General features: G+C 39.1%; 2 protein-coding genes and 1 long non-coding RNA gene across 25 annotated transcripts in view; 2 read left to right on the forward strand and 1 right to left on the reverse strand.

Annotated features, from left to right (window-relative positions):
• DNAJB4 (DnaJ heat shock protein family (Hsp40) member B4) overlaps positions 1-8,283 on the reverse strand; it is a 42,410-nt gene extending 34,127 nt beyond the window's left edge. For 2 of the 6 annotated variants that reach the window (XM_020891994.2, XM_020891987.2), the window contains exons 1-3: positions 8,167-8,256; positions 2,624-2,698; positions 2,309-2,522 (exon numbers count right to left, since the gene is read on the reverse strand). Coding sequence is in view for 1 of the 6 variants with exons in the window: in XM_020891999.2 (XP_020747658.1) it covers positions 8,167-8,185 (19 nt within the window). In the remaining 5 variants the exon portion in view is untranslated. Of the gene's footprint in view, positions 1-1,119; positions 1,230-2,308; positions 2,523-2,623; positions 2,699-8,166 lie in introns of those variants that run through there. The other 4 variants (XM_020891986.2, XM_020891999.2, XM_020891997.2 and 1 more) reach the window with 4 other exon arrangements.
• Positions 8,284-8,482: 199 nt separating this feature from the next.
• FUBP1 (far upstream element binding protein 1) overlaps positions 8,483-14,504 on the forward strand; it is a 33,720-nt gene continuing 27,698 nt past the window's right edge. For 15 of the 18 annotated variants that reach the window (XR_011487815.1, XR_011487816.1, XR_002313612.2 and 12 more), the window contains exon 1: positions 8,483-8,899. Coding sequence is in view for 15 of the 18 variants with exons in the window: in XM_070467879.1 (XP_070323980.1) it covers positions 8,780-8,899 (120 nt within the window). In the remaining 3 variants the exon portion in view is untranslated. The remainder of the gene's footprint in view (positions 8,900-14,504) is intronic. The other 3 variants (XM_020891977.2, XM_020891978.2, XM_070467883.1) reach the window with 2 other exon arrangements.
• Positions 8,907-13,510, forward strand: LOC139035208 (uncharacterized). The gene is made up of 2 exons (XR_011487817.1): positions 8,907-11,146; positions 12,327-13,510. It is a non-coding gene; the product is annotated as an uncharacterized lncRNA (long non-coding RNA).

The following is a 14,504-nucleotide window of genomic DNA, read 5'->3' on the forward strand; positions in this document are numbered from 1 at the left end:
CTCTAGCTTGGCAGGAAAATTATAAAAATAATTATTACACACAAAATTCAATTCAATAAGAATTTAGGCTTCTACCAGCAGAAAAGTGTAAGCCAGATGGGGCAAGCCAAAGAATAAGATGCAGTCCTTGACCACAGCCCTCTCTTACACAGAGGGGAAACTAGATAGGATAAGATCTCCGAATTAAAAACATTTACTACAGTCTAGCTGGGGAAACAAATTTTAATTCAGCCTCCTCATGCAAATACTTATTACTTTTTTGTATAAAAGTCAGTTTTCAAACTATGATAAACTTAAGAATCCAAGATGCCTTTTTTTTTTTTTTTTTTTTTTGGCCATGCCCCGTGGCTTGTGGGATCTTAGTTCCCTAATCAGGTATTGAACAGGCCTCTGGCAGTGACAGTATCAAGTCCTAACCACTGGACTGCCAGGGAACTTCCTTAAGATGCTTATTTTTTAAAATGTGTATTTCCCAAAAATATAATTCACCAGGTCCAGGTGGGGGGCTCAGGTATTCACATTTTTCAAAAACCTGATAGGGTTTAGAAACAGAAAATGTTTCTAGAGCTTGAGTTCTCAAGATTATATGCCTGTAACGACCAGAGGGCAAATTGCAAGGCATTAAAAATAAGCAAAAGGCTGACAGAGCACATAGACTTTATATTTCAGTGGTTCTCTAGTGTGGGCTGCACTTTAAAAATCAACATTTTTACAGTTTTTACAGATACAGATATAGACAGTTAAATCAGAGTCTCTGGGAGTGGTAGCTGGGGCTCAGCCCTAACATTTAAAAAAAATCTCCTGTAATCAATTGCAGACAACCACTGAATTAAAGACAAGATCATTGGAATTGGTCCTGAAGAGTCTTACAGTCTAGTTAGTGATGTGTGCTACAAATACATAAACCCCTAGAACAATATATTTAAAAAATAACACAGCATCATCAAATATACAGGGTATACATATATATATATTCATACACACCATAAAGCACTATGTACTTTAGTAAGGTATATTACTAATCCACCAATGCAATCAGCCATACGGAAAAACAAGCTTCTATAACATACAACACATAGGCTCTTTAAACTCTGTAAGTAATCTAAATATTTTTATTACCTTACATTAAGAGCTGCCTTCCCATGAAGAATTTTAGCCTACATCTTGATAAGAACTTACGCAAATATTTTAAAAATCCAAGTAAGAAATGACAACTTGTGACTCATACCCTAGAAATTACAGAGAGATACGTTTCATTACTTTACTTTTTAATAGATTCTTCTTTTTTTTTCCAAGTCAGGCTGCCTAAGTTCAAATCTCATTCCTAACATTTATTAACATGTGACCTTGGGCAAGTTAGTTAACTCATCTGTACCCCAGTAAAATGGAGATATTAATAGTACCTACCTCATAAAGCCACTGTACGGATAAATAAAATAAACATATGTAAAGCACTTAGAGATGGCTTCCCAGGTAGCTCAGCGGTAAAGAATCTGCCTGCAATGCAGGAGACGCAGCAGACACCGGTTTGATCCCTAGACTGGGAAGATCCCCTGGAGGAGGGCATGGCAACCCACTCCAGTATTCTTGCCTGGAGAACCCCATGGAATGAGAAGCCTGGTGGACTACTGTCCATAGGATCACAAACAGTGGGGCATGACTGAAGTGACTGACCATGCACCATACAAAGCACTTAGAAGAGTACCCAGCATATAGCACTTTAGAGTGTGCTATGGAGTAAAGACACAGGAAAAGACATAGCCCTTACTATCATGAACCTTACAATCTGTGAAAACCGAAGTAAACAATAAATGATTTTACAGTATTATTACCATGACGTGGTACATCAGAACAAATAGGGATCCTTAAATTTTAGAGTTGTATACAGGTTTTTTGGAAAAATGGAAAATTTTTCAACAGATAATAGTGAAATAAGAGGTGAGGAAGTGTTCCTGACAAAGAAAAAGATATGGGTAAAGGCCCAGGGGCTCTGCAGTTAAGAATAGGTGGGAATGACAAGGATGGCAAAAGGCTGGATTTATGGCAAATTAATGGTCATCAGCAAAATCCTAGAAGATCTGTCAATCTGCTAACAGCCTTTCAATCAGGATACACTGTTAAATCTGACATCCAAATCAGAGAAGAAATTTCTAATAACTGAGGGTGAGATGATACTTCTGAAAGAGAAAACAAAACTCACTGTGTAAAAACAGATGACTTTTTAAAAACATTTTTTTTACTTTTCAAAAACAGATTTAACTGCTCTCTTTTTAGTATGCTGGTAAAAGGAAGAAGTTACATGACTTACCAAAGGGCACATGGGTTGGACTTGAATCTAGATCCTCTGGGACCAAGTCCAGAGTTCTTTTCACTATATGAAGCTGCCTCCAGTTTCAGACACTGGTCAAACTGTGGTTCTCCTCAAAGCTCCCAAGTTACCTTTGTGTTAACAGCTTTGTCCTTCAAAATAAAAGTATTTCCAGCTTCCATTCACACCTTAGTCTGAAACAGTATCCTAAAAACTCAATCAGAAAGGATACACAAGTCATTAAGACCAATAATCAAACACCCTAAAATAACATTAACCATCAAATACCTTAAAATAACACTGTGGACCACTTACTTCAGCTGAATTGGCCACTTTCTTCCTCATATCTAACCTGGACCCGTTGTGACTGTGCACTGACAAAGTACAGGCCTGGTTCAAATGACACAGAGAGTACAGGATGAAGTCATCAGATCTTTTTGGCTAAGAGTTGTTCAGATGTAGGTGATGGATAATAAAATTGAGGCAAGAAGTCTACAATTTTGCCACTCAAACACCTATCCAAAAAGCCATAAAGGACTGTTTTTCTTCAGGAGCTATAAAAATCTGTTAATATTTCACACAGACTTAACAAATTCAATAGTGGAAAGACTTTTATAAGCTTAAAAACATTGAATTTGTTTCATTCTAAGCACAAAATATGAAATACTAATTTCTATGTTAAGACGGTGACTATAAAATATAATTCAGCTGAACAATTAGCCAATCTCTTAAAGCACAATAAACCAGTTTTAGATTATTAGCTATTATACACCCATTTTTAAGATGATTTACATTAGAAAGTGAAGTCGCTCAGTCATGTCCGACTCTTTGCGACCCCATGGACTGTAGCCTATCAGACACCTCAGTCCACGGAATTTTCCAGGCAAGAGTACTGGAGTGGCTTGCCATTTCCTTCTCCAGGAGATCTTCCCAACCCAGGGATCGAAACCAGGTCTCCTGCATTGCAGGCAGACGCTTTACCGTCTGAGCCACCAGGGAAGCCATCTAGAGTCACAAGCAAAGTACAAATAGGTTTGAAGACTGAGTGGATTCAGAACTAATTTACATATAACCAAATCAAAAGTTATTGGTTATAGTTTTCCACAATTCAGTTGCTATTTCACGGTCCTGGCTTTTACAAAAACTAAGATTTGAACATAGATGTTTAATCCAAAAAGTGTATAGAAGTGGCGTACCACGGATTATCCTTTCCTAATTATGAAATGTGCTGATGTGTGTTCAGTGGCTTAAGGTCACCCAGGTAGTTAGTGATGAATTGGAGATTTAAACTCAGATGTGCATGCTAAATCACTTCGGTAGTATCTGACTCTTTGCAACCTCATGGACTCTAGGCTGCCAGGCTCCTCTGTCCACAGGATTTTCCAAGCAAGTACACTGGAGTGGGATGACATTTCCTACTCCAGGGGATCTTCCCGACTAAGGGATAGAACCCACGTCTCCTGTGTCCTCTCCACTGGCAGGCGGATTCTTTGCCACTGTGCCTCCTGGGAAGCCCACTATGAAAAACCAGAAGACAAATTCTAATTTAATAATGCCAATTTCCATTTGATAGTATTTCCTGGTTTCTGAAGAGCTCACAGAGATATCTCATTTGAGGATACCAACACAGATTATGATCCTTATGTAGATGCGAAATCTGAGACACAGAGGCTAAGTTCACTTGACCAAGATCACAGAGTCAACTAAAATGTGGAAGTGGATTTTTTCAGTATTCATTCATTCAACAAATATGCAAGCGTACATGTTAGGGATTAGTCAATGGTAGAGACAGACAAGGTCCTTGCTATCCAGAAGTTAACATTCTAATAGAAGAGAGACAATAAACAAGTTAACACATACAACATAATACAATTTTCAATCAATTCTATAAAGAGAACATGGTAATTGGGGAGTGACTGCAAAATGGCACAACCAGAGGTCAGAGATGGTCTAAGATGACATGTAAGTTGAGACCCAAATGACGAGGACAATTCATCCATGTGAAGGTCAATAAGAACATCTGAATCAGGTAAAGAAAAATGCAAATATAAAACCCTAAAGGCAGGAATGACCTTGGGCAGCCAGGTGGCTCAAGTGGAATAAGGAACAGGAGAGTTTAGATAGTAGCCTGATTGTATGGAGCCCATAGGCCATTCCAGGAGATAGGATTTAAAGTGCAGTAGGAAAGACATAGGTGAGACTATCTGACTGATGTTTTAAATAAAGCTTTTAAGCTCCTATATTAAGATACAATTATAATACAATCAGGTAGAGGCAATGAGTTTCAAAAGTACTGTTCACGGTCTGTTTCTTGGAAACTTCCTGGAAAGTAGATGCACGGGTGCTTGTTACTTTTGAGAACTTACATATATAATTATATACTTCGTTGTACAAACTTTCATAATTTTTAAAAGTAAATTGAAGAGATATAAAAGCAGAAAATCTAGAATGCTACTATAACAGCCCAGGACTGTGGTGATGGTAATTCAGGAGCAGTGGAGGCGAAAAGTAGTGGCATGTAGATTATACTGCTGAAGGCTGGTAAATACGTCTTCTTGATGGAAAATCAGGGGCAGCTATTAAGGCTGACCAGTGGTCCTAATTGTGGTGTGATTTTGCCTCCCAGGGGACAGCTACAATATCTAGAGACATTTTTGGTTGTCATAATTGGTATGGGGGTGTATATTCTTCTGGCATCCATGGTTAGAGGCAAAGGATGCTGCTAAACAAACTACAATGCACAGTAGTGCTACAAAGCAAAGCATCTGGTCATAAAGTGTCAACAGTGCTGAGGCAAAGAAATCCTGGTCTTAACTGATTTCAAATGGTTCCCATCCTAGAATATCCATACTTCCAGGAGGCTTTACCAAAAAAAAAAAAAATAGAAATGGAGGCCTTTACTTATTTTCAATATTTCAGCTCAGTTCAGTCGCTCAGTAGTATCTCTTTGCGACCCCATGGACTGCAGCACACCTGCAGGGGGTCAGGCCTCCCTGCCCATCACCAACTCCCGGAGTTTACTCAAACTCATATCCATTGAGTCGGTGATGCCATCCATCTCATCCTCTGTCACCCTCTTCTCCTCCCGCCCTCAATCTTTCCCAGCTTCAGGGTCTTATTCAAATGAGTCAGCTCTTTGCATCAGGTGGCCAAAGTATTGGAGTTTCAGTTTCAACATCAGGCCTTCCAATGAACCTCAGGACTGATCTCCTTTAGGACGGACTGGTTGGCTCTCTCTGCACTCCAAGGGACTCTCAAGAGTCTTCTCCAACACCATAGTTCAAAAGAATCAATTCTTCAATGCTCAGCTTTCTTTCTAGTCCAACTCTCACATTCATACACAGCTAATGGAAAAACCATAGCCTTGACTAGACTGACCTTTGTTGGTAAAGTAATGTCTCTGCTTTTTAATATGCTGCCTAGGTTGGTCATTGCTTTTCTACCAAGGAGCAAGCGCCTTTTAATTTCATGACTACAGTCACCACCTGCAGTGATTTTGGATCCCCAAAAAATAAAGTCTGCCACTGTTTCTACTGTTTCCCCATCTATCTGCCATGAAGTGATGGGACCGGATGCCTTAGTTTTCTGATTGTCGAGCTTTAAGCCAACTTCTTCACTGTCCTCTTTCACTTTCATCAAGAGGCTTTTTAGCTCTTCTTCCCTTTCTGCCATAAGGGTGGTGGTGTCATCTGCATATCTGAGGTTATTGATATTTCTCCCGGCAATCTTAATTCCAGCTTGTGTTTCATCCATCCCAGCATTTCTCATGACGTACTCTGAATATAAATTAAATAAGCAGGGTGACAACATACAGCCTTGATGTAGTCCTTTTCCTATTTGGAACCAGTCTGTTGTTCCACGTCCAGTTCTAACTGTTGCTTCCTGACCCGCATACAGGTTTCTCAAGAGGCAGATCAGGTGGTCTGGTATTCCCATCTCTTAAAGAACTTTCCACAGTTTGTTGTGATCCACACAAAGACTTTGGCACAGTCAATAAAGCAGAAATAGATGTTTTAATATTTAGAGGTAACTAAAATTGTGGTATACATAAAGTCTATCTCTTTGGAGGTAAATTATAGCACTCTGTGACTATGTCAATAAGGACTAACTGGTGTATGTCTAATTAACAAAGTATCAAAAAAATCAATTACGGACTAATAAATGCCATTTATTGGGCAGACTTTCTCAAAGAACAACTGAAGGAAGTCTATTTAGCAATACCACCCAACACTGTTTTTAGATTTTCTTTTTACCGGTTACTCTTAAATCTGTAGCCCAACACACGCACTGCTTTTCCAAATACAAATCTCCCCTATAGCTAAATAGATGGCCATGCTGCACACTGAAAAAGATAATCAGAGCTGTAAGATGGTAGGAAAAGCTAATAATACGAGAATGATGGCCCACATGTATCTTCGTGCATGTAACTGTTATCCAACTTATTTTGGGCCTTGAGCAAGTGGACACATTAACTTCAGCTGTAAGGAAGACTGCAGCACCTATTTCTCTCCATTACTCTAAGACTAGCAATGGAAAAGCATGAGACTTAAAACTCAACATTCAAAAAATAAAGATCAAGGCATTCAGTCCCATCACTTCCTGGCAAATAGATGGGGAAAGGATGGAAAGTTAAGACTTTATTTTCTTGGGTTTCAAAATCACTGCAGATGGTGACTGCAGCCATGAAATTAAAAGACGCTTGCTCCTTGGAAGAAAAGTAATGACAAACCTAAACAGCGTATTAAAAAGTAGAGACATCACTTTGCCCATAAAGGCCCGTATAGTCAAACTTATGGTTTTTCCAGTAGCCATGTATGAATGTGACAGCCGGACAATAAAAAAGAACTGATGGCTTCAGAACTGTGGTGCTGGAGAAGACTCGGGAGTCCCTTGGACAGTAAGGAGATCAAACCAGTCAGTTGTAAAGGATATAATCCTGAAAACTCATTGGAAAGACTGATGCCGAAGCTCCAATACTTTGGCCACCTGCTGAGAAGAGCTGACTCAGTGGAAAAGACCCTGATGCTGGAAAGATTGCAGGCAGAAGGGGATGACAGAGGATGAGATGGTTGGATGGCATCACCAACTCAATGGACATGAGTTTGAGCAAACTCCTTAAGACGGTGACCCACAGGGAAGCCTGGCGTGCTGCAGGCCATGGGGTCGCAAAGAGTCAAACATGACTGAGAGACTAAACAAAAACTTTGAGAACTGATTCATTAAACAAAATACCAAAGTTGGTAAAGTTCATTTTATCTCATTCTTTGTTACCTAAGAGGAAAACATGGGGGCAGAGAGGGAAATACAATCACTGTAATAGACTCCTAAAGCATTGTAATGTGTCTGAAACTATTACTAATGAGTCTAAACTACTACTACCACTGCAGTAAATTACGTGTGACGATATGCTCCAAAAGGAAATTATCTGGTAACCTAAGATAACATAAGAATAACCACCTAGTCCCCAGATGACAATAAATTACATTTGAGTTCTCACAGGTTTGGGACACTGTTTTTAAGAAACAGTGTTTTTAAGAAACTGTGCTTTTAAGAAGCCACAAAGAATTTTTGTCAAAGAATGTATGCTGTTCATAACTATAAGGACCTCAATAAAACTGGCCATGGTTACATACGATATTAGGCTACTAAGTCCGGCAAAAACTACATTTTAGGAACAATCACATTTCTAAAAATTAAAGAAATGAGCAATCATGTCGTCACAGCCTCATCCAAAATATTTACACAAAACCTTTGTGAAATAAACTCTAGAACTAAAGGCCTCCAGCCTGGATTCACCCAGCTTGTGATAAAACTGCAAACTGACAATCTAGAAGTAAAATACAGGGACACTTTACTACCCTGAAAATCAGGCCGCATTCCCGCTAGGCCGGGCGGACGTTTTCGGCAGCATCACCTGGCGGCGGCCGGGGCGCGCTCTCTCCCAGGCGCACTCCCGGCCGCAGCGCTCACGAGACACTGTTGCGCCGCCGTTGCGCCGGTCGACGTCACCTGCTTCCCCAAGGATACAACAGAATGACCCTCGGTGAAAAAATCCACCCACTCTACTCCCTGCGGCGGTAGCCAATAAGACACTACTCCTTTCCTCCAGGCTTTCAAAAATTAAACCTAACCGCAGTCGCCCCACGAGTCTTTACCCAGCACCCAAGCAGGAAAACCGTACCACCTTAGCCCAAGGATGCACAAAGAGGCGGTGCCAAAGTAAACCCCATTCTCGCGAAATATAAAGACAATTATCGCGATGTCTCCTCGCCTTTTTCTAGCTTCTCTCCCCCAAGCAAGCGCGTTGCCTCAAAACATCGCGAGATTTTCGTCTCTCAGTCTCCGCCCCTTTACGGCACGATGGTCGCACAAGAATGCGATACAGGCTTGACGGCCGCCATTTTCTTTCTTTCTTAGCAGTTGGCTGAGAGGTCACTGGGAAGAATCGGTAGCGGCCACTGTAGTGTAGGCATGGCAGACTATTCAACAGTGCCTCCACCCTCCTCTGGCTCAGCCGGTGGCGGAGGCGGCGGCGGTGGTGGTGGAGGAGTTAACGATGCTTTCAAAGATGCACTGCAGAGAGCCCGGCAGGTAAGTCAGGACCGCGCGGCGGGATCCCGACAGCTCACGGTAATTGGCCGCTGGCTGAGTAGGCCGCTACTTCTTCGCGCGTTAGGAAGAGGAAAGAAGTGCCCTTCCGGCCTCTGAAATGTGAGAAGACTCACGTTTCTCCACGTTGGTAATACTGATTAGAAGCTGGAATTCGGGTTTTGTGTTCCTAGTGTGTGAGCCACTTTGAACCCCAACGCATGCTTTGCGAAGATGGCTTTAGGTTATTTTCCAGCTTTTGCGGTACTCGCGCCTTTTTCTCCAAGGAGTTAGCATTTCCTTTTCTTCTGAGTGAACATCCACCTCAATGGGATAAAGCGCGCGTAGTTTTACACAATAGCATAGAAGCTTCTAGTAAGGAGTTTGGGAAAGGACTAGGGTCCGTCTGTAGGAGCCATAGTAAGGGATGGGACCTGTCATTAAAGCAGTCTTTAGAGCTTCCAGCCCATTCGAACTCTCCCGCAGTTAATCTTTCAGTATCATTCACTTTCACACATTCAAGGAAGAGAATTACGATAGCACTAGTATCCCGGGCTGGAATCCCTCCTTAGGGCGGGATTTACGTGTGTTCTATGGCTCCTTCCCTCTTCTCAAAATGGCTTCAGGTCCTCAAACCCGAAGTTTCAATTTGAATCTGCCTCTCAGTTCAGAGTCGTAAACTGACCAGGACTCTTTGTATTACGTAGGTGCGTACATTTGCCCTGAAGGCACTTTCCCAAACGGGAGCTGTTAAAAAAAAGAAGTACCGTTGTACTCTAGGATTGAAGTACCGTTGTACTCTAGGATTTAATTTGAACTTTACCTTCATATAGTTTTCATGTAATTTTCAAATGTATGATGTCGGTATGAACTTGTGTCTAAAGCAAAAGTAAGAATTTTCGTGACACGATGCGTATTAGATGCTAGACATTTTTGGAATACAGTGTTAAGCTAATGGTAATCAGAAATCAATTTTGTGGTATGTTTTGATAACATTAGGAGTTCACTTCGTTAACTTACTTTTTTTAACCCCTAGTTGGATTAAAGGATCATTTGACTCAAAATCCATAAAGTCTGCAGTGATGTAGCATATCGCTCATATTTTTATAATGTGAACACATTATAAATAAAAATGTACCTGTACTTGTTTATAATCAGAAATTTTCCAAGTAGTCAGCAGGGGGGGTACCATTAACACTAATTATTCGATTTGTTTACCTAATTTTTATTTACTATTTCTGAACGTGTTTGAAATTGTGACTGAGACGTTAATATAATCACAGCAACCCTGTTAGAGGGGTTTTTAGAGAAGACTCAACCAGAATTAATTTATTCAGGCAGCGCATTAAATCAATTTGTTTCGTACACTCTACTTCCATACTGGAGACTTTTTTAAATGTGTTAATTGGATTTTTTTGCTTTCTAGGAAGCCATGATATAGTCAAGGAACCAAATGCAAAAGAGTAGTAGTATCTGATTAATGCTTTCAAAGCGTAGACAAGATTTAGGCACTGTTAATTCGTCCATTTGTTCTGTAAACATTTATAGAGTTCTGCTGTGAATCAGGTACTGTACACATCACAAGGGAGTGGGGTACCCTACGGCCAAAGGACTGGTATTTTAAGCAAGGCATTAAAGAATGAGAGTTTGACCAGTGGATAAAGAAGCAGCATGCACTAAGGTATGGGGGTTTGGGGGAAAATGAGAACCTGAGAGTGAAGTCATTGGAGGATAGGGTTGGGTGGGGAAGGAGGGTGGGAAATGAGGTAAGAAAAAGTGCAGATGGATACAACATCCGAAGACAATCTTCTTACCAAGTTAGAATGCTTTTTTAATACAGAAATTGTCCTCAAACTATGGATTTCTTGTCCTGCAATAGAGTTTATAAGTGTCTTTGCTGTGATTTGATTATTTCTTCAGAATTGATCTTAAATCTGATATTCTCAAGTTTAGCATTTGAGTTGAATTGCCCCTTCTCATTGTATCTGAGAATGCTTCCATATATATTGGTAGTAGCTGCTTGTCTGATTACTCAGGTGGAGTATAGGGAAAGGTGTTTGGGCTGAAGGAACAAGTTAGGTTAGTATTTGAACTCCTTTTTTCCTTATTTGTATTAAATGGATTCTGAATTGTATTTCCAAAATCTCCATCTAACCTTAAGTTTCTTTTCTTTGTCCAGAGTATTATGCTATGTTCTTTGGAAGGAAGAGGTATAAGAACAGCTTATTGCCTTCAAAGAGCTACATACTGGTGGGAAATCTATTGGCATTTCAGCTGAACAGTTCTTTGTTATGCAGGAAAGCAGCACAAATGATTAGGGTCCCTGGACCCTGGACCTAGTTAAAGCTAGTAGCCTTTACTCCAGCTGATTGTTGCCATCTGGCAGTGGAGCCCAGTCTTTTTTCCAGAGAATTCTAATAACTTTTTTTAAATGTGAAGTTTTCAGATTTTATAATACTCTGTGAGCCAAATCTAACACAAGGGCACCAAATTGCTTCTCTAGGGTTTCCAACGGTATAGTTTAGAAATTATATTTGGCTATTTCAAGTTTATCTGTAGAGGGTGATGTTGAAATTCTTTGACTAGATATTTAGTGATCACACTGATAATAAGTTCTGTCCCTGAAACATTAGAAAATTAATATATATCTACTTTTTTCCCCTTAAAGTTATATGAAGATAAACGTAAATCTGAGACTGAGTAGTAGATTGCAGGTTAAGCAAGATGATCAATCCTCATCACTTCCCCTCTAAACAACTATTAAATTAGTTGTTAGATACTCAATTCTTTAAACCTCTTCCTTGATAATTGTGAAAGTAATTCAGACTACTATGTTTGAATAAAAAGAAAAATTTTTTAAATAGAACTCTTGACTTTTTACTTGCCATTATTCTCTTCAGTGAAAACTAGCATTTGAGAGTTTTGTTTTGGGGGATTTTTTTAGTAACATGTTTTGAGATAGGATAGCAAAACTTGGTTATAATAATAAAGACTTAGGACTATAGAAAGGGGGACAATATTAATGAAATGGTGGCCTGGTAATATTTCTAGCCTCTTCACATTTCTGGTGCATGGAAACAGTCCATTAGGACCTTTACCATAGTAGGTACTCAATATTTATTAAATTGAATCAACATATCTTTAATGAATTAGTGATGAAATTTTGTTTTGAAAATAATTGCATTCTTTCAAAATGTATGTCCTTGATCAGTACAAATAAAAAGCTGTTAAAATTTTTGAACCAAACGTTTGAAGTCTTGTGAACTCTGTATTATTGTTGAATTCTAGTGTGCTGACTTGTTCATAGTAACTGGCAATTTATATGCTACATATTAGGGCTCTGTGCTAAGCATATGTGTATTAACTCATTTAATTCCTACAATTATCCTACAAGGTAAGTGGAGAAACTATTTATCTCTTTTGTACACAGAAGATGAATGGGGCACAAAATGCTTAAGGAAATTTGGCAAGGACACAAAGCAGTAAAACCAGAATTACCACTGACCCCAAATCACGGTTGGACCCCAAAGCCTAAGGAAGTATGTAGACTGAAACTTAGGAGATAGTCATTTTGGGCATTTAGGTAATTACTTCTGAAAGTCAGCCTTTTGTGTGTTGTTGTTGTTTGTGGTTTTACTGTTTTAATCTTGAAAATTAGGTGGTATGACTGAATCTTTTCTTTCAACTCCAAAATTCTTGGATTCTAGGAATAATCAATGAAGAAAAGGTGGAAAATGCTAAAACAATGAAAATACAAAAATTATTTACCCTTTTGAGAAGTAAGGAGAGTCGAAATAGAACACTCTTATTGTAAATTAAAATCAAAGAAGTTGCCTGTACGTAGTTCTACTGGTCTCATAAGAATTTTGTATAGCTAGAGGTTGAAGTTTAAGGATTACTATTTCTCTTAAATTAATCCTGTGAAGTAACCTAGCAAATGTATGTTTAACTGATCGAATAGTAAGTGGTATTTTTACTAAAAGCTCTTCACTGACATTTTGAGTGAAGGGGCTTCCCAGGTGGCACTAGTGGTAAAGAACCCGCCTGCCAATGCAGGCAATGTGGGTTTGATCCCTGGGTTGGGAAGCTCCCCTGGAGAAGGAAGTGGCAACACTTCAGTATTCTTGCCTGGGAAATCCCATGGACAGGGGAGCCTGGTGGGCTACAGTCCATGGGGTTGCAAAGAGTTGAACTGGACCGAAGCGACTTCACAAACAAAATGTTTTTGTATTGGTTTGGAATTTTTGAGATGGTGTTAACTGGTTCTTCTGAGTGAACTTATGATCATTTTTCATTTGGATATTTTTAGAACTATTCAATAAATAGGAAGGTATCCAATTAAGTATCCCTTTTCTATGCAGAAGTTCCTTGGCGTTCAAGGAGTGCTGCTTTGCAAACTCAGAGTATTTATAAAAGCTAATTGAAGAAGGTATTGCCAGCCTAAACTACTTCCTTCATTTATATTGTTGTTTCTCAGACCTGGAATACTTCCCTTATAAATCAGTGCCCAGCAGCTAAGTTCCTTTGCAACAATTCAGATGCTCATTGCTTTAAAACTGAAGTGGAAAAGCAATTTTCAGGTGTGATGAGGAAAATTTTCAAAAAAAGAAATAATATTAATTAGATCAAATATACAAATAAGCTTTTGAGAAAGTGAAAGATGATTAAGGTAGGTTAGAGTGACCAAAGCTATAGCATCAAGAAATATCTCTTTATCAAGCATTTTTATATTTAATCCTAATATGCTTTGTAGTGGGTGTTTGCATTTACAGGTGAGAAAAAGGGAAATCTGGGAACCCTAGGAAATATATTTGGTATATGGGATCAGGACTTATGTGATACATTGTGAATTCAGGTTGTTAAATACACTTATCCTTCACAGTTTTCTAATTATAGTGAAGCTTGAGGCACTTGGTTTAGTTCCACATCAAGATCTGTCTTTGGAAGAATTCCAGTCATCAAAAGTTTCACTTTCTCTTTAACTTTTATCATGGAAAATTTCAAACATAACTCAAGATTCAAATAGCATCAGTGCATCACCCATCTTTGGTGACTACCCCTTCAGTAATTTCTGTGGAACTCTGTAGAAATTGGAACTTCACCATTGACTTACTATGCCTCTTGAGATGTTTTTCAGTTGTAAAATAATTATCTCAGAAACACTCTTATCTCATAGAATAGTTGTGATTCAGTGACAAAATGAGTATAAAACATTTATTACAGTGTAGAGTTTGGTCTGTTGGCACTCAGCAATTTTACTTCCATTTCCTTTTTCATAGAAAAATGCCATAAATATCCCCTGGTTTTGCCTCACTTGTGAGGCTGGTACTTCTTAAATGACGTTTGCCCCAGGACATGGTTCTATAATAGATGTACAGCTTCCCAGGTTTCCCCCACGCCTCCTCGTTTCCTTAGGAAAAGATTGTCCAGAAGAAGTATTATGCAAGTTACATATTTTAACTCAACATACCTAAAATATTGCCATTTTAATTATTCAGTATAAAAATTGGGGGATGCGTTACATTCTTTTTATTTGTTCCACGGTGTCACTGCTTAGTGTGTCTTTTACAATTGAAGCACATCTCAGTTTGGACTAGACATATCAAGG

The sequence above is a fragment of the Odocoileus virginianus genome, chromosome 5 (genome assembly GCF_023699985.2).
Source record: "Odocoileus virginianus isolate 20LAN1187 ecotype Illinois chromosome 5, Ovbor_1.2, whole genome shotgun sequence".
NCBI lineage: Eukaryota > Metazoa > Chordata > Mammalia > Artiodactyla > Cervidae > Odocoileus > Odocoileus virginianus.